The sequence below is a fragment of the Lathamus discolor genome, chromosome 1 (assembly GCF_037157495.1).
Source record: "Lathamus discolor isolate bLatDis1 chromosome 1, bLatDis1.hap1, whole genome shotgun sequence".
NCBI classification, from domain to species: domain Eukaryota; kingdom Metazoa; phylum Chordata; class Aves; order Psittaciformes; family Psittacidae; genus Lathamus; species Lathamus discolor.
The window spans coordinates 73,845,385-73,865,800 of record NC_088884.1 but is presented as its reverse complement, the minus strand read 5'-3'; the positions used below and the strand labels follow the sequence as shown (position 1 = coordinate 73,865,800).

Genomic DNA, 20,416 nt, shown 5'->3' with positions numbered 1-20,416 from the left:
AGGTTTACGTTCACCAGGTAGTATAAAGGTCAAAATGTTAAGGGATCCAGAGGGAAACGATTGAGAAGGTCTTTCTGAGGGTGACAGCTCTGCCTTGTAATACAATACTATTTCTCATGGGAGTGGGTGGGAGGCCTGCCTAAATTTCCTCTTCCTGTCCTGCCAAATTCCCCAAATTGCATAACTGTGTATTCTCCTTACACAGTGGTACCCTTGGCATCCCTAGTAAATCTGCAGGGAAGCAGTGAAGCAGCTGGAGGTTTGAAGGTGGACCAAAACTGGTAGAGGACAGACTTGGTTAGCCAAAAAACAAAACAAGCCCAAACCCACAAACTGAATTACTAACTCTCCCATGTATAACAGAACAACACAATACAGATTTAATAACATACACTATTTTGTTCTAAATGCACTCCATCTAGGAAAAATAAGTTTATCGGGATAAGCAAAGGACCCATGGGGAGTTCATCAGTTCAGTTGCAAGTCACAAGATGTGTTTTACTTGGCTTTGGAGACTTCTTGTGCAAGATTAATGTGAAACTGCTGAAATGCAAACTGACAAAAAGACATATTTTTACTGGTTGGTGCTTTTTCCTCTGTGCCATTATTTTCATCAGGAGGCCCCATCACTGCCTTCCCCATCACCCCTGCTTTAGACTGACAGGAGTATGAGGTACTTCTTGGCTTCTGTGAGGAAATGAAAGAATGACTATTAGAAAAGCAGCATGACCAGTGCACCTCATAAGGATGTAACACTGAAGGCTTTCACTTTATCACTACACTGAATGAGAAGAGAAGAATTTGGACCTTCTTAGAGGGGAGTGTCAAACATGGCTATTCTAGGGTAGGTCTTGCCTGAGTAAGGAGGGTAAGATTTGCCTCCTTTGGAAAAACATGTATGTTTCTTTAAAGTTCAGGTAGCCAAATTCCTTACTTTTGAAGCTTTGCTAAGCTTCATTGGATCCTACCTTAGCCGTGTACACTGGCTGACTGTCATTAAGACAATAAGAATGCAAGTACACCCACAGAGGTTTTGACAATCCTGCTTTAACTGTCTTGTGTACAGCACCTTAAATAGGCTCAGTACCGTCTCTGAGATTGTTCGAGAGAGATCGGGTACTACTCAGCGTGTGTAAGGGTGGGAGAATCTGGCTCCAAATGGTTTCTTTTTCTCTCCTTGCTACAGGAACTGGAAAAGACAAGGGCGTGTGGGCGGGCCTGGAGTCCCTCCAAGGAAAGTGTGAGGCCTTGGGCAAAACAAATCCATCAGGTCTCTCATTTCTTCCAAATATAGGTCTGTTCTGAGCAATAGCCAAGCTCAAGTCTAAACTCCACATCCGACTGTTTCAGAGGGAATACATGAAAAAGACCCTATGGCCTACAGAGTCCGTCTACAGAAAATATTTTGATAGCTCTTCCGCTCTGGCATTATCTTCCACTTAAAAAGAAAGAAAAAGAAAACACACAAAACTGGAGCACATGGTTCAATTTTCACTGTAAAACAACTGATTGATGAAAATGATACTTCTGAAAACAATCTGTTGTGAACTCTCAAGCATTTTCGCCTATGCACCAATTGGCAGGAATAAGACAGATAAATTATTACAATATGTAACAAAACAAATTGCTCTGAAGAGAAATGGTATTTCTCTGTGTGTGTATTAGCAGGATGAGTAGAATTAAATCCATGAAAGTATGCTGAGAGATCATTCTCCATCACAGCAGAAAAATACTGAAAGCAAAAGAATTCACTTCAGCTTTGTCACTGTCTCTATCAAAACAGAGTTTATGATATGCAAGTGTTCTCGTGGAGTAGAGCAGAAGAATCCTGGACTTAAAATGAAAGAACAAACTTGGGATGTTTCTGTTGCTGAGTGGAAGAGGTTTCAGAGCCGTTTTTGCCAAGATACTTCCAAATTTTTCAGGCATCACCATGTATTAATAAAATGGAGCAATTGCAGCAGCTCCCTAAACCTTGAATACTCTATTACTGCCCATAGGATAATTTTATGAAGTGCTTATAGACATGAAGATTTAAGAGACAAAATCCCATTAACTTCCAATAAGACTTTCTTTAGACCCTGGCACATGGACCAATTACGATGAGATAAGCGCTCTATGCAGTAACAGCATCCGAACTGTTCTGTTGTGACTTTTGGTGTACATGCTCCTATCCCACAGCAACCAGTTAAGGCAAAGATGATGACTCCTTTTCCATCAAGAGCCAGAGCACATCACATTTACCTCAGACTTCATACCCTGTACACTGGCAGTTAGTGGGTAGCCGTGGATGAGCCTGCTGTCCCATCTACTTTTGAGAAAAATAAGTACAGCTTCCAAGTTGCACAAAATACCTTGACACTTGTGGATCATGATCACCCACCCTGAGCCATGAGACCCACGTTGCCCCTGTAACCTACATCAACTCTGTCTGCACTGCTGCTAACAGGAGAGGGAATCCTAGACATGACTATTGTTGTCTTTTCCTGAACTAGTCTCTACTTGAGGATAATAGAGGAAAGAAGGGGACACAAAGAGCATGGAAGTCTGGAAAATGTAATTATGAGATTGATTCTGGGAATCGTATCCTGTAGAGTATAGATAAATTTCAGACACATCTCAGAGAGGGACTGGAAAGGGAGAAAGATGAGTTGAAGTGCGTATCTGATATTGTTTCCACATCAAAGCTATATGGCTGCTAGTGGTTGATCTTAAGTTTTGCACCAGCTGTTCCATAGATTTGGCCTTTTGGATATTACTACATTCATCATGACATCAACAAGAAACACAAAGCATAGCTTGGTTTTGAAGCTCTTCTGGGGTATCTGAAGTTGAAATACTAATGGGACTTTATTTCTTAAAGGCTTCTTCAAAAATTTTTCCTTACACTTAAGATTTCCTTTCCAGGATCCAAAATTCCTTTTTAAATTAAGCATGCTTGTATGTGACAGAACCAGAGTATCATGGGCCTATTATTTTCAGCCCCCTTTTTTTTTTTTCTTAGCCAAGGGATAAGCATTCTGAGAAGTCAAATATGACAGGAAATTATTTTGACATATTTGAAGGCTACTGAATGAAATGAGTGTCTAGAAAATAAATAGTGAGCAGAAGTAAAGGGTTCCTTTTACAAGCTTTTGCATTTGCACATTGTAAGGGAACCATTCATAGTTTGTGAGCACAATAGTTGATAGTAATTGCTAACAGAAACGAGCTAACTGCAAGGACTGCTAACAGCAGGCAGCTAGCCAACCTAAAAAAGACTGATCATGTCATTTAAGCAGCAAGTAAAAGACTGTGTAGCAGAGTTACTGTGCTATTCTGTGACAGATAACTTGAAAAGGTGGCAGGTGAATAAAAAAAAATTGTAAGAGTCCAGTAATAACAGATAAATACACTTCAAAGAGCTGTAGCTCATATCACCTACCAAAAATTGGAGTAATTTGGTCTTGCTTGTCATTGAAATATACTCAATAGGAACTTATTATTGTGGCTAAGTCAGCAGCCTAAATTACAGTGAAAGATTAGCTTAACAGAGCTGTTTTGTGGCTTAAAAGCTTTCATATGCAACTACAACTTCATCACTAAATCTTCAAGTACTGGAACCGTCTACAAGCATCTCAGTGCCAGGTCAGTTGTACTGCTGTAGTTTTAAGAGATGTTTTCAAGGGCCAAGCAGAGGTTTTTCAATTCCTCTTTCATCTGACAGAGTGTCTTCTTGACTTTCTGAGGTGTGTTCATAACCTCTACACTGCTGGTGAATGGGTTGTAGTGCAGAGAAAAAGGCTTCTTGATCTTCATTGCGTAGTTTCTGTGGAGGGAAGAAGACAGAGCTGCTAATTCAGAATTCATTTCCCAAAGTGTAAAACCTGCGGGACCTGATTTCTTAGTATGTAGGCATGGACTTGTTGGAGAGCAGAGGCTGCTCTGACACCTCCTCACTGTTACTCGTTAACTTTGTCTGGTGCAGCACACTCTCCCCACGGCTGAGCTACTTGCAGCCCAAAAGATCTGCAGTGCCTGCTTTTCAGTGTGGCTGGCTCAGACCCGTCTGTGCTCTTACAGCTCTACGCTAGCACAATTCAGAGTTATTACAACCACAAGCTGAGGAATGCAGGAACACAGCATGTCTGCTGCCTTCACTTCCAAGAAATAACCTGGAGTAGCTCTGTGTAAAATTCTAAAAACCTGTTGATAGTAGGTATCTTGGACTATTTTTCTGTCTATTAAAAAAAAAAAAAATCATTATTTCTTGCCATCTTTGACAATGCTTCCATTAAGAACATGCTTGTAGGAGCCCCCTGTACTGATGTTGCTTTATGGTTTTTATTCTGACAGATTCTTGTGCCTTTGGTTATTTTGGGCTGCTTTGGCTGCACAGCTATCTTGAAAAAAATGTATGAAAAAGCTTCAAGTCTGAGAATGGTGTATTCCCTATCCTTGTAAGTTCTTTTCAGGTTTGCCTGAGTCAAATACTCTTTAAAGTCTTCTCATTTCTGCCAATGAGTTCTCAGCCACATTTTTACACACATTAACAACTGACTGTGAACCTTCACATTTAGAATGAGTGGCCTAAATTGCTATTGTTATAACCCCAGCAGACAGTGCTTCTAGGGAAGAGGTGGGGGGAGTAGGGAAGTCTGGCCCAGGTTCTCTTTCTCTAATAAATTCTTCATTTCAGCTCCTGCATGCTTCCTCCCCAGTAGCTCCACAACCAGCCTCCTGCCTCCAGCCAGAATTGGTTATGTTGTTCTAACTGTTGGAGATGAAGGCCAGGATTTGAACCCTGCTTACTTTAAAAAGAATAGATCTTTACTGCATAGCACAGTCAAAGAAATGCATTTAGAAACACCTCTAGCTAATTTGAAATAATGTTATTCAAGTTGCAGTCAGCTACTTTGTAGAAATTAGATTGCCTGTGAATGCTGATTCTGCATTCTTGCGCAGATATAATCAGAGGAAAAAGGCAATCTTGTTTTTAAGACCCCTGCTGATCCATGTTAATTCCTAAGTCTGCTATAAAATTTATGTGTGGCCTTGGGTAAATCAGTTTTTCATGACCTCTTATTTGTATGAACTAGCACACTGTCACCCCAACTGTTGGGCTGCTCTCTATTCTCACTGTTCAGTTTCAGATTTTACTTCAGAAGTTGCTAAAATGCGGTACTGCTAATATGAAGCATGGGACAGGTAATAACAATATATAGTTATGGTTTTCTGTGAAGCTTTTCTGAGAAAAACAACCTCATGTTTACCATTCTTGTGAAAAAGCCACTGTGCTAATGAAGTGCACAGTGAGATAGCCTGGCATGGTTAATGCAGTGGAGGTGGATGTATTTGAGTTTAGGATTCAAGCCAGTGTGCCCCCCTCAATGAAAACACCTACAAACACTTTACTTACTGAAGCTTGGCCTTGGCATCTTCCAGACTTTCTGCTATGAAATAGACAGGTTGAAAGGCTTGATCCTGATAGGGGTGAACTGCAGTCACTTCTGGATCAAAAGGCTTGTACTCTGGCTTGTTGGATAAAGCATACTTTGCAATGGGAACAACACAGGTTAGAGCAGGTGAATGAATGTAGCAAGAATTAGTGCCCACATAGCTGTGAAATGCTCTTTGCGGACTAGCTGAAGGTAATATTGGGTCCTGTTCTGTTACAGGTGAAAGCTGCTTTTCATAATTAGTAGTTAATAAACCAAATGGTAAATAATTTTTAAAAGAAAAAAAAAAGAGAGAAAACCAAGAGACGTATTTCCTAAATTAAAGTGACATATGATTTGGTACCAAGGCCACATTCTCAGACAGGGAGGGGAAAGTCTATGCTAGCCCCGAAAACTGAATATCTAGAACAAAAAATAGTTTCATGCTACTTTTTTCCAACTAGTATCATAGAAGATTCACAGACCTGTGCAGGACTATTTCAAAGTCCCCGGCCACAAATCTCACATTTCCTGCTGCAAGGAAGAACAGACAGAATGCTCCTGGTATTTTTTGCACAGCTCCATGCCAGTTAAGCCGCCTAAAATCTTCCCTGAAATCCAATACATCAATGTGCGCTACACTCTGTGGATGCATGTTTGTGTTTTGGGCCCACAGAGGTTCTTCTATTTTTTCTTCTCAGGTCCTTCTACATTGTCCCCTTAGGCCGACAGGAGGATTATGGAAGCCTCTCATGTCCACACTGCAGTCCATAGGCATAACTATTATTTGTTTACACATACTGGAGATACCTTTAAACCAACCAGCACCAGAGCTGGGAACAGCATAGTTGCTCAGGTACTGGCATTGGCTGTCTAGTACATTCACAAAGTCCTGAGAAAACAGCACAATTCAGGCTTAAAGTGAGCTTCTGCATGGTTTTTCTGCCCCTAAATCCTGAGTAGAGATAGTTTAAAGCTAGCTCAGCTCCAGTGACAACAGAGCTGCACTGTAGATGTGCTAAAACCTGGTTTGGTCTCCAGTTGTCCAAGCTGGGGAGTGCCGTGGCCACTTCGATGAAGAGTCCTTTGTACAAGGACACTTTGTACAAAAAGGGAAAACGCAACTCATTCCAGTCAATACTGAGACATTTGTTTCCACCTTCAGCCTGGGCAGTGGGCCCCATCCACCTAGGGACAGCCTTTTAATACCCACCTATTCTTTGAGATCTGCCTGTTTGTCTTTCTGTCTTCTTCCCCAGTCTTCAGAAGCCACCCTCTATTGTTTGATGATCCAAATACCAATTCCCATGGTACATGTATATAACTAGTAGATGTGCATGATACTTCACAAGACTTTCAGCTCAATCTGCTAACTGGAAAAATGCAGACAGTACCTTAAACACAGTTTTGGATATTACACTGAACTGAACTTGAACTCTCCATCACTGGAGACCTGCCTTAACCAGTAGGCCAGTTTGCTGCAGAAGTGGTGCAGAAATTAATACAGGGCTTTAAAAAAAAAAATAAAATAAATATATATATATATATATAAAATGCTAAAAGATTGTGTTTTTCCTGTTCTTCATTTGCAGTGTGTAATTGAAGAATAAACCTTGGAGAGCACTCTTACAATCTAAGATGGATGGTATACACAAACATGAGGCTGCTCTTATAATCTTAGAAGCTCTGGGGACTAATGGGAAAAGATTTCAGAAATTCAGAACCTGACAGGGGTCCCACTATGCTGTCAGTGTTGAAGCAGAACTGAAATCCCATTGATTTCAGTGGAAGTTCAGCTTAAAACCGGATGGCCTTAAAGGCCTCTACAAGTTAAGTACTTCTTGTGCTGCAAGAAAAGCATATGTAGCACTGAGTGCTGCCAGAAGTGTGGTATGAGCCATAAGATTTTACAGTATGTAGGACACAGTCCAGCTGAGTGTTAACAGGAGAAGCATTTTGGATAATGTAGAACAGCTGACAGAATATAGTGAAATAAACAGTGCAATACTGAGAGCTGTTGGAGAGGAATTCTTACAGTTCAGAGGAGGCAAGGTTGGCCAGCAGTCAGACCCATTACAACTACTCAGTTTAGACTTGGTATGGCTATCCTGTCCCTTCTAATACCTAGCTGCTGTCACTAAATTATTTGTTAAATAATACATATTCAAGTGCAAATCACATGCAGAGGATGTCTAGCTCTACTTCTTATCCTCTGCCCTTCTCCCATGTTATGACCTCGGTTTGAGCAGAGCCAGCCCGCAGAAAATAACTACCTGAAGCTGAGTTCAAACTGGTCAGAGTGGGTACTGTGGAGAAGAGGAAAGCATTTTGAAGATTTCATAGTCAGGATGTGGTTCCCTGGGTTACAGTCACACACCCACAGACAGTCAGTCCAGGCTGCAGTTCAGAGATGTTCTCAGGCTCCTTGCTGATGCTGAGTTCTCAGATAACATTAGCTGGACATACCGCTGGTCACCCTCTCCAGCTGGTTAGACGTTATCTTCTTGTAGCCAACCACCTAGCCTTAGTAACTCCTGCCTTTATTGCCTCCTCAGTGTTCATCGTCCTGCTGTTCCTGGCTCTGAAACCTTCAGTAGTGAGGAAACCTCTTCTTTGCACAGGTTGCTGCAGCATGTCTCCTTCTATCATATGAGCTGCAGTTAGTCTGCCCGTGCCAAATACGCTGATCAGCTAAATCATACGGAACCAAGTTTGGGGCCTCTATGCAGAGGCCCTCACCTGGACCCATACTGAGAAACAGATAATTATAAGGATGGACAATGGCTTTCTCCCATGCAGTAACAAAACTTATCTAGAGCTTTCTCAAGAGCCAGGCTAAGACTGCAAAATGAGCTTTGTAAGAAACTGAAAGCTATCATGAGCCTCACTATCTTCTAAACTTCATCTTCTCTAACAAAGCTGCCTAGACACTGCTGTATTTCTAAAAATATCCCTTCTATAAAATAAGCATTGCACTACACATATTTCCTCTCTTCAGCTGAGGAAGAAATGGTATACATTTTCAAGTTGCTAGCGGGTGCTTAGGCATGGGACCTCAGCACCTTACTCATACTGCCTCTCCATACTGAAGTTAGAATCAGATGCTTATGCAGTCTAGAATGATTAAATGTAAACATTTTTTTATTTTGGTTTTGTTCCAAATAAAAATGTGTGAGATAAATCAGCTGTAAAAGGAAGCTTCAGCACTTAAGGCCCTGGATATAATTAATCTGTGTACAAGAATTTTGAGATGTTCAAGGTGAAGTGCACAGAATCCACTAAGCTGCTGTCCCAAAAGCTATGTGGTGATGAACTTGCAGAGGTCACATAGGGATTGTACAGGGCAGACAGCCACATTGTTGGTGGATTGCTTGCCTATCTTCAGACTGTCTTAGGTGTTACATGCAAGATGGACACACTTTTGGAAGAGGGGTAATCTTTCTTCATCACCTATTAAATATAAATGTTATCACATCTGCATGTAATTTCAGTAATGTGATGGATGAAGATTTAGGTGAACCCAGCTGTATCAAAAGTTTATCCAGCAGCATTACCCAACAACTACTGATGATAAAAGAATCCACCACTTATCAACTCAAGGACACTTCCACTGTCAAGTGGAAGGGAATTAGTGGCAGGGAATTAGAGATGCAGTTACACTTTTGTGTTATATAGCACAGTTTTGTGAACAAGCAGTTTTTGCCTACCACTTTAATCAAAAGCAGGAGAGCTAGTCAGTGTCTGGTGAAGAAAAGGGTAGAAAGAGAGAACAAGTTTGATACACTCAACTCCAGCCACCAAATTGAACATTTCTGATGTGACTTTTACCTTCATCTGTGTCAGAATTAAAGAGAAAAAAGGAGGTAACATCACACAGACAGATTCTGTGGTGCATATTACTAAGAAAGCTACGTAAGTATTGGAGTCATTATTTTAGTATCGTGTTTAACATGTAAATGCATTTAAAACTAGAAGGTATTCAGGCAGGCAGAGTAGAATAAGCATTGCCTTGAACGGTGCTTTGTTATTGAACTTTTTTAGTTTTATCAGGTGGACAAAAGCAAGCTCTGCAAATGATATGCCACAGAGTTTATGCACAAAAGTCTCCAAATTGCAAGTTTTGGGAGAAAACCAATGCTAAACTCAGCAGGAAGGTTGACATCTGGGAAGGTTCCTTTCTAATGTCAACTCTCAACTGCCCCTCTGTAGGGACTCCTATTATAAATGTCTTGAGATATGTTAACATGCAGTTTCTTCCTTCTGTCCATTGACTGGGAAGCTAGCTGACCTGTATACCATTAGGAGAGTTTTGTAATATGTTTATTGTCTTAACAATCCAACTATCTCCAGTTATGGGAGTCCAAGCTGTGCTAATCCTGCAATGGTTTCATATGAATGTATCATGTAGCTGGCTGTTAGGCTCCTGTGTCTATGTGTTAAGCTTGAAATATATCACCCATGAAAACAAATGGTTTCTGGTCTATAAAAATGCTTGAAAAGAATGCTTTTTTATTTTCCTTTGGCTCTTACTAATTCCAAAAAATCATCTATTATCTGCACAACCCAATGCAACTGAGACCTACTGATACCAGTTTAGGGCTTTTAGCTTCACAGCTCTGTGAAACTGAGGACAAATTACTACCTCCCCTATAAGCTGTTTTTCTGAAGGAGGGGAAGCCCATAAGCTTTTTGCAAAGGTGTACAGCCCCTCCTTCTACAGTTAATCTGTCCAGGCAGGACACTGTCAAATCTGTGTACGTATATTTTGATCTCCATAAATTTAGTTTTGAAACGTATTTATGAATATGAAATACTAAAGCATTTTCTTTTTTGTCAGTGTCTGTGATATTTACAATTTATTTGCACTTTATTCTGTCCAGTCAATGACTTTCTGATTCATACGTGCACAAATGTCAATGGCATGGATGAAGCAGAGGAGCTCATTATAGGCATAATATTGCCCTCTAGTGTGTAACTCAAAAAGGTACATGAGTTTGATGTTAAAGTCAACTGTATTAACTGGGCAGGAACACTAGAAGAAAATCTAATGCTTTACAGGACGTTTCCTTTCACTGCATTTCATCTCTTTAGGTGAAAGACAGGTACAATCCTACAGTAGTTCTTCCCCTACTCAGTAGCTTCTGGGAAGGAAGAACTAATTTCTTCGAAAAAGAAAAATCCGTATTTTACATCATATTGGTTTGTGTGAAGAAACAATATTTTGCTTTTACCAGAGATTTCAGAAAACAGGATTATAGAAATCTTTCAATCCCATGCATTTGATACATACCATAAGCTCCCCATATGATGAAAGCAGTCCTGCCCCGTAAGCTTTGATGGATCCGTTTTGCTTACAGAGACCAAACTCCACGGTGAACCAATAAACCTGGTAATAAGAACAACTTGTGAAAAACAGTCTCAACAGGCAGTTCATTTTTAAGCTTCTCATTTTTTCTTTATTTTTCTTTCATCATTATATTTTAATGTCTTTTTATCTTTAAATTTTACACTTGCATATTTTAAGAAAATTATTTTTTCTCTCAACACATGTAACACAAATTGTAACACATATTTTTTCAAAACTTGCCATCCTTCCCATTCTCAATCCCCCAAAAAAACTGAAAAAAGACCCAGTAATGATAATTATATGTGTACATAAAGACGTAAAGTCCTACTTCCTTCTTTCTTTGGAGGACGTTACAAATTACCCTGCAACCTCTTAGACCTGAGTTTCATCACAGTCAGTGGAAGCTGGCAGATTTCAACCCATAGTTCCCAGAAGGACAGGCAGACCCCTATTGCAGGTTCAAGACCCTAGGAAAGGTACTCGAAAGGACAGCTTCCCTTCTCCTTTGTCTGTGTCATAGCATTCAGAAGAATTAAAGAATGACTTCTCCATTAGCAGCAATGTGCCCCTTAAGTTTATACCAGTTACATCTTTAGAATGTTAAAATATGAAAATAAAGATGTGTGCCACTGGGGTTCTCTTGCAATAAAGTATGCTTAGGAGCATACTTCCTTTACCTGCTGGACAGTAGTGGGATGAAAGCAACTCTTGGCTCTGCCAGCATTGCCCTTCCCTTATTACAGCATCTAAGGAAATGGGCAGTAAAGGACCAATTCTGGTCACAGCCTGACCCCTGAGCAGCTGGATAAATGTTGTGCAAAAGAAAAACATGGAAAACATGAGGCATTTCAAGAATATGGCTCTGTGTCACAACTCTTCAAGGGTCCTTTAGGGACACATAGCTCTTTGCTGCCTTGTACACAGGACTTGACCTTGGCCTCAGTTTAGACACAAGTATTGCATTCTCAACACCCTTCTCAAAGAACTGCAGGCAGGTTGTAAAATAATTTGAAACTCTATGCCATTCTGTCTATTCTGCTGCTTACTTTCTTCTATTTCTTTCTCCCACCCTCTTTCATATCTTTTAAATTTGATGACTTTGGTTTAGCCTGCAAATTTACCTCTAGAGGAACAGCATGCCGTGATCTATCTTTCTGCAGAAACCTAAGATGCTTTCTCTATAGTACGGCTAATAATTCAGCATTCTAATTGTGTTAATAATCTTAATTCTTATTATTTCAGAGTGAAAAGTCTTTCAAGTATCTCCTCATTTAGCAGAAGATCTTTTTGTCTGAAGAATAAGACATGAAAAGAGGAGGAAAAATTCTTTTTAACGTTATCTTAGATATCCTGAATTTGGCTTTTAGTTAGTGAGGTTCTTTCAACTCTCACTGTTTCAACAGGATACAAGATGCAGTACTACTGGCATTCTGGAGACAACATGAACACTGGAAATTTCCCATCTCTTGTGCACCATGAGTGGGGCTGGGGGATGTGAGGAATTTCAGGAGTGACAGTCTCCTCCCATCTACCCCCTTTCCTGAATGAGCCTCATCCATTTGGGGGAAGGTAAGGCTCCTTTCCTCCCTTGAAAAAATCATAAATACTGGGAAATAGCTGTCATTATAGGAAAAACAAATTGTGTGGCCTCCAGCCTACTTTCAGAACAAATCAGGATGGCAGCAAGGGGCTGCATGACTCGTTTTGCAGATGTATACAGTCTAGTGACTCAGAACTGAATGACAGTACCTGCTCTCAAAGTGCTTTTAAGTGCTCACTTATTTTGTGAGATTAATGACTATAGAGTGAAACAAATTCTGACAGTTCTCTGCGCCTTATGTAGGAGAAAATGCAGAAATCGGATAGGATATCCAGTCTATTAGGTGAATCTGGAAAGTGAGTTGGCTGATATTGTAGTAACTCAGCTTCGGCAGTATATTCTTACAGATGCAAAAAGTATAAGCATTCCCTCAGGTGGAATCACATGCTTCTGGGCTCTGCCACAGGGGCTCCACCACAGGGGCTACAGCCTCTGCTCCAGCACCTCCCTACTGTGCATGAGGAGAGACAATACTCCTGATTCTCCCATTTTTGTAGCTGAGATAGTGCAGAAGAGCCTTCCCTGCACAGTAAGGGATAAGCAGTGAATCGTTTGAGTTTTGCCTCTGATATTAAACTGCCATCTGTACTTACTGTGGCCAGTTTCTCAATCTCCGCTTCAGATGATCCAAGAGAAGCCAGTCCAATATCCTAAAGCAAGTAAGCAAGCAGGCAGTGTTACACTAGTGTGATTATTCAGCCCAAGGGAGAGAAAGAGGGGAAGGGGGAGGACCACATCATTTCTAGCATGAATAGCATGAACTATTCATTGTTTTTGTCACCCAAAATGACCTTCCATGGCTTCCAGGATGCCTACCTCTCCCTGGCCCCCAGCTACATACCACTGGGAGCAACATTAGATGAGTGTTTAATCCTCAGTGTTCTCTGTGTAAAGTTAACTATCTCTTGTCTCAATGCTGGACTATTCGTGGCAGAGATTTACGGGAAGGCATGAGAAGGAAGGACAGCAAGGTGGGTTTTATCAAGGCCATTGCCTTTTTGTGTTTCACTCTCTTTCTGACAGCCCTTACGACTAGGTCAGATCCATTCGGGGAGGATTCAGTTTACGCCAGTCTGTGCTCCCTGTTAATTGTTATTCTCACAATAAGAATCTGTAGATGTCTCGTCTTAAACTATCCCGGGAGCCATATCATGCAGCAAACAATCAAAATTAGGGCATTTTCACCATTCATCATCTCATATTGAATGGAACAAAAAAGAATTTTCATGGGGTGAATTTCAGCTGTGAAAATACTTTGTGGGGGAAAAAAAAAAAAAGAGAAATGTGAAATTCATTTAATGTGATCCCATGTTGTATAATCTGTGTTATAGATGAAAAAAGAGGAAAGCTGAAAGTTTTGAAATTGCTATAATCTCTTATTTCTAATGTGTCTTCAGTCCTGGTACTAAACTGAAGAGGTTTCTTCCAGAATAAATTATAGAACGCTAGGATATTTTAAGTAGTACTCATCTGAATCTGATAACAAACAATATATACGTCTAAAATGGAAACTGGCATGTATCCTAGTCAATACAATTGGAAACCACATTATATGAGGTGAACTGGCTTTTTTTTTAAGATATTCTGAAGGGGATCTATATCGTGTGACCTTTCTGCTCTTATTGCCAGTTTCCACACTGGTCACTGATAGATAAGCCTAGAATGTGAGTTATCTTCCTCCCTCAGCTATAGTTTTGAGGCACATTCATAGTTCTGAAGTCTTTAATTACACGAGGTCAGTGAGTTCACTTGGGTCTGACACTCACTGCTAACACTAAATAGCCCCTTTGTGTACAAAGAAGCCCTGTTTCCTTTTTGGAGCCTCCTGACCAGTATGAGCAATGCTGTGAGAATCTGGTGAGTTGTAAAAAGAAAAACAACTCTAATGAATGACATGGCGATGGACACAATTAAAGTATCATGTGAGATAAAAATGTACATCCAGAGACAGAACCAGCCTGGGGGCTCAATGGCTGTTGTCGGTTAGGTTCATGTGGTTGTAGGACAGGAAACCAGAGGAACAGCATAGTCAGTACAGCTCAAACATGCAGCTCCGCAGAGGCTCCACTGGCATCCTTCTGCAAATTGACATGGCCCTCCCACAGAGAAGTCCCACAGGCACTGCCTATCCTTCCTTTTACACTATATCCACAGGGAGCAGTGCTACCGCTCCCTTGGAGTAAATGTCACTCAGAGTGCTGCTAGCCCACCACCTGAGGCTGCGACTCAAGTCTAAATTAGTGTTTCAAGCACAGTGAGCTGCATGCCTCTGAGGCACAACTGGACTGCTAGCCAGAGCAGTTGGTTTAACAGCCAGCAGAGCAAGCTTCTTACCTGTGAGAACTGGGCAAACTCCTCATCAGCTAGCATGGGAACATGACCCAGTAACTCATGGCAGCAGTCTCTGGAAAACAAGTGACCTTTTTGTTTAATAAAGATATCTTTTCCTATCCTACATGAACTTCCTGTGAAGGACTTCAGCCAATGGATCCACAGAGGGAACAAATGTGGGAGATGATCCACAGTAGCTGCCTCCATACCTGGCTTGGCTCTGGAGGGAGCATGTCAGAGCATTCCCTTTCACCATGGGGATCTAGCTACTCCCCACTGCCTTGGCTATTGTCTCACTTGGGATGGCACAGGCACCAGTCTCCTATGTCACAACATCTTTGAAAGGCTCCTGTTTTGTCCCAGCATACAACAAAAGTCTGTGTGAACTTGTAATTTCTCATGAAATGTAATTGCTGTTGTCTGGCCAGCACTTACTGGGAGAGTTTCACAGCAGGCAATCAAACCCCAGCAGATGGTAACTGAAGGCAGGATGAAAAGATTAAACCAGATATTCTCCAGTCTCTTCCTTCCCCAGACAACTTTGCAAGAGAGACAGAGATCCACACCCTCTCATGCATGACTTCCCCTTCTAACTCTCCAGCTACTAGTTTCTCAAATTGTTTCATTCTGTGGACTACTGGATAGACCTCCAGAGTGATTCCCCAAAGAATCATCCCCAACACATTCAGAAGAATGAAATTGTGCCAGGGCACCAAACTTACGGTTCTGGGGAATGCATAGGAGAAGAGAAATGTCTTATATACTGTGTGCTCTGGAAGACACGAAATGCCAGGCTGGCAAGGAAGTCACGAGCAGACAGCAGCCCTGCAGCTGGTCTCAGCTGGAAACCTGTTCTCTCTGCAAATGGAAGTAAGGTTGAATTTAGGCATTTCCAGGCTTAACTACATGGCACACGTACTTCAGGTAACCAGTTTCAGAGGACTCTTGTGCTCTGTTGCAGTAGCTCTCTCTTCCTAAGCACAGTAGGAACATCCTGGCTTATCATTATCAACATGCCCCTGTGCTGCTATGGGTCCAATTACTGCAACATCAAATCACCTAGCCATCCATCCTACACTTACCCGTACTGTCCACTCCAGTTTACATTTTTAGCCCATTTATCTACTATGTCACACATATCAGTGATATGTCTGAGGTCGCATATGATCCTTACGATCAAGCATGGGACAGAACCTGTGTTTTCAGACTGGGCTAGTCTATTCATCCTTGGATTCTCTCTCTCATTTCTTATACAGCATATGTAAAACTAAAATAGGAGTTGAATAAGAGCTGCATCGCACCCCTACCCTTATCTGAGAGCACCTGGCTCTTCCCCAATACTATGTTGTTCTTTAGCCCCCTCCTGCAGACTTTCTTATTCCTTACACTGAAACCCCTAGTACCTTGCACTGTTGAAGACAGAAGGTGGACCATAGGTCTGCTCCGGTCTGTGCAGTTCTGCTCTTTAATGGGCCTAGTTCAACATATCTCAGTGGCAGATTTAGAGCACACTATTCAGCTTCATTTCCCTTTATCAATGCATACTCCATATGCATAAACTAGCTCAGCGCTGGCAAAACTTATCTATTTTATCTTTCTGTACTTCATTAGAATGAGAACACACAGAAGAAAGAGCAAACAGGTCCTTGTCAGAGATAAGGGTGCTGGAATTTGGCCTTAACCATTTAACATCAGCTTCCATCAGTGCTTTCACCTATTTTTCCCCTCTGTTGGGTTTTTTTCCCCATTATGTTTGTCTAGAACTAACTACACAGTCTCCCTGCATGTGATACTACGTGTTTTGCTTTGCTTGTGTCCATAGAACAGGACTAAAGGATGCAATAATTTGGAACCATTATTTCAGCTATCAGTGTTACTCCAGGACACCCTGCTTTGAGAGGTCTTTTAGAGATGACTAACAAAATAACCAGCCCTACTGTCAGCAGGATACACAATCTACATTTCCATGGGAAACACATTGGTGGTCTGCAAAACTAAGAAAATAGAAAATCACTGCTTTAAAAGAGAGCCAATGATAGCCTTTTTGAAGTCCTATATTCAAAATCTGTGTTGCATTCTCAGTTTCCATAAATGACATTTCATCTTCTTTAAAGCATAAAACAACACTGTAAAAAAAAAAATCAGAAATGGCTTTATTCTTCCTTCTCTGTCCATATTCTATTGTGTTATGAAGCCTGGAACCTAATTTATTTTATGTAAACAAACAAAAAAATCCCACCCAGAAACCAAGCCATTTACAAGATTTGGGTTGGTTTGTTTTTTAATGTTTCTTCCAGTATTTCTTGTCTTGCTCTGTCTGGCAATTTGCACTTCTCTCATTTATATAAAAAAATAAAAAGAGAGAGAGAGAAGAAAAAGGAAGGGGGGGGGGAAGGCTTCACTGGAAGAATTAGAAGAGACAAAACATCTGACTTGATACATGACTTTAGTGGACAGCAAGGAATGCTTCTACTTGACAATGTGAGGTATAGGTGGCTAGCATTTGTCATGGTTATCTTCTGTTGCTGCATCAAATTCAATGGTAATGCATAGAGAACTACCTCAAAGCTGAACATCAACAAAACCCATAGAGATTATGTCTTCATCTTTTTTATATGCTGAGCAAAGGCATCAGAATTAAACAGGGAATCAGAAGAGATTATAAGGCAGCTTATTATTCTCCCCCACCCCCAATTAATAAAGCAGAGTGTTTGAGGGAACAGACAGACTACAAACTATGCCTCCTTTGGCACTGATCAGGACCTGGCACAAGAAGGGTACTCCCTTGTTGCTGATGCCATACTAAACCAATCCAGAGGAATGTGAAAATCTCAGAATCCAGCCATCTTTGCGTTAAATTCTGAGTCTGAATAAAGTGAAAACTGCAACAGCTGAAAAACATATCAGACGAGAACTAAGCCCTACGTAACTCGGTTTTGGAAGGACTATGAAAGAGTCTAGGAAAATTTATATTGCTTTAGCATCCATGTTGGAGGAGCAGGAGGGAAAATGAAAATTACAGCCTATGTTCCCTGAGGTGCCCTTTTAAATATAGGCCAGTGAATCAGACAGTCTGCTGATGGAACAGACTTGGCCAGTTGTCTTGAAAAGCCATAGGAAAAAGCTATCTGCTGGAGGTAATATCTGCAAAATCTGAACTTCTATTTCATTGCTGAACAATAAAACCAGCAATCAGCAGAGAATTGGGGGTGTGGCTGATTGGACTTGCTGCCTAAAGAGCTACGAAATAAAAATGAGTTGAAGGAAAGGTCTTGAGCAGTTGACCTAAAGTGATCTATAAGGCTTAATTCTTGGCCTGAAAAACTCATGTGTATAGGCCTGTGCATTGTAGTGTCAGCTTACTTGAGTTCACTGGCTGTAATTTCTTCCAGCTGCAGAAGACAATGAATGCCTAAATCCTAACATCTTTCCTAGAAAGAAAGATGTGCTTAGGTTCATCTAGTTAACTCTTCAGAAAAATACTTGACAGGTTGAATGGTTACATGGTTAACCATTTAAATCCCCTTTAAGGAATTATGAAGTACTTATGATGTGAAGTTCATTTCTGTTCAGACCAGCCTCACTAGCAGGTCATGTAACAGTAGACAGATCTTACAGTTCAACTTGCATTGAAGTCAAAAGGAATAATTTGTTTCAGTTCACAGATACTGCTGAGCAAAAGAGAAGATGAACATTTATCTGGCTGTGAGGGCTGGTTATAACATGATCTCTTTCTCTCCAGAATATCCCCCTCTCTCTCTTTCTGCATCTCTACAGCTTATTAAATTCAAAGCTGTGCTAGGTGCAGGTTTTTCAAAGCTGTACCACGGGAGGTTCACACTGGACATACATTAGAAAGCATTTCTCAACCAAGAAGGTGGTCAAACATTGGAACGTGCATTCTAGAGAGATGGTTGATGCCCCAAGCCTGTCAGTGTTTCAGAGGCATGTGGAACATACTTTAACTTTTGGTCACCCCTGAATTGATCAAGCAGTCGGACTAGATGATCATTGCAAGTCTATACCAATTTAATTATTCTATTCTGTTCTGTTCTATTATATTCTATATAAAGTCTTAGCATCACATGCTAAAGAATGTTCCAGTTCTTGGAGGTAGTATTTAGCAAAGATACGTGCTAGGATTTATGTCCTACATGGGAGAGTGGGGCAATTCAGGGCTCACCCGGAGCTACCTAGTGACTGGAGGAACTGCCCTGTGCATTTCCACACAGGCTGTAGTTGAAATACACCCACTGCATGCCAAGAAATTTTGGGAGACACATTGCAGTCTATAGTTTGGTCAAGGTTTGATTGGTTGAGCACTGCAGCACAGTGATGTGTTGCAGTGCTCAACTGTAAGACAGGAAAGAGCCTAAGTGCACAGTTGATTGACTAGTTGCAAGGAGAAAAAATTCTCTCCTTGCTAACACTGGTGGTAAGAGCTACCCAAATTAGCAATAAATTACTACTTATAATTCATTAGAAATCATATCCCTCATCCAGTGGCTGCTTGGCATGAAGCTGTCTTTAACACAGATTTTACAGACCTTGCAGATGCTTCTGACTCAGACTGAGTTTGTAACAAAAGGACCTTGCAATAATGTCAATCTTCTTATTAGAGAGAATCATCAAAGATAAGATATTAGGTCAAAGCCCCATATAATGTAACTAAAATAACTTTAGCAGCCTAGTTAGTATAGGAGGGAAGTAAAATGAATAGTTGAATAGAACGGAAAATACATAATGCATACATAGAAGAATCCCTACAGCTGTATGTGCTGGTGCTCATGTGAGATGCTTTTCATATGCCAACCTTCTGGTTCCTTGCACTAAAGGTGCAAGAAAGACTTTGTCATTGAACAGCTTAATCTTCCCTAAAAAATGGCACTGTCTTAGAAAACTTCAGCAACAGAAAGCTCATTCAAGCATCACCTACTGATACATGGAGCAGGTCACTTGATTTCCTGAATACTGTATTTAAATTTAATTTAACTTAAAGGTAAGCCATACTTTTTATTATTTATTTCATCATAGTGATCAGCTGTCCTTTCTCTGGCAGATCTCCTTATTCCTGAGAAAGAAGAAAACTTTAAAAGCCTGCCCTCCTTTAGTTGTTCTTGATAATGGTAAGAAAGGTCGGTTGCTGAGGTGAATAGCTCAAGAGAGGATGCCTTCAACACCTGAGCACGGGGAAGCTCAGTGTCCAGGAGCCTCAACTCAGAGTGGCGAGAGCCACCGGGGGAGCCTCAAGTCCTCGACAGGACCTGCCCAGGAGCCGGCAGCTCACCTGACGCGAGCAGGGACTCACAGGGGGCAGTGCCAGGAGCAGCGGCACCAGCCTTGGCTGGTTGAAAGCCTGCCCCAGGGAGCGTGGCAGTCAGGGTGGGTCGAGGCCATTTGTGGGTTGAGGCCATTTGTGGGTCAAGGCTGTTTGTGGGTCAAGGCTGTTTGGGCAGTGGGCAAACAGGGCAGTTTGCGCAGGCAGAGTGAGCAGGATGGTGAGCACTCGCTTTATGACCAAGGCCCAGTACATGCCTCGGTGGTTGCCAGTGTAGGCACCCAGGCAGAGCCGATGAGAGGGGAGGCTGCAGTGCAGAGCTCGGGGTGTAGAGAGTGCCTGCACTGGTCTGGTGAGGGAAAGGTGCACGACTGGCAGGGCTGCACCCAGTGCTCCCTGGTGGAGGCCCTCCTGCAGCAGGTGGCTGAGCTGCGGGATGCCAT

At 41.4% G+C, this 20,416-nt stretch overlaps 1 protein-coding gene across 1 annotated transcript in view; it reads right to left on the bottom strand.

The window, feature by feature from the left end:
* Positions 1 to 420: 420 nt before the first annotated feature.
* Positions 421 to 20,416, bottom strand: part of LOC136015029 (tyrosine 3-monooxygenase-like) — a 35,186-nt gene continuing 15,190 nt past the window's right edge. Inside the window, exons 6-11 of the mRNA XM_065680330.1 lie at positions 15,418 to 15,553; positions 14,699 to 14,768; positions 12,958 to 13,014; positions 10,708 to 10,803; positions 5,399 to 5,532; positions 421 to 3,808 (exon numbers count right to left, since the gene is read on the bottom strand). Of these exons, the coding sequence (XP_065536402.1) occupies positions 3,649 to 3,808; positions 5,399 to 5,532; positions 10,708 to 10,803; positions 12,958 to 13,014; positions 14,699 to 14,768; positions 15,418 to 15,553 (653 nt within the window). The 3' untranslated portion in view covers positions 421 to 3,648. The remainder of the gene's footprint in view (positions 3,809 to 5,398; positions 5,533 to 10,707; positions 10,804 to 12,957; positions 13,015 to 14,698; positions 14,769 to 15,417; positions 15,554 to 20,416) is intronic.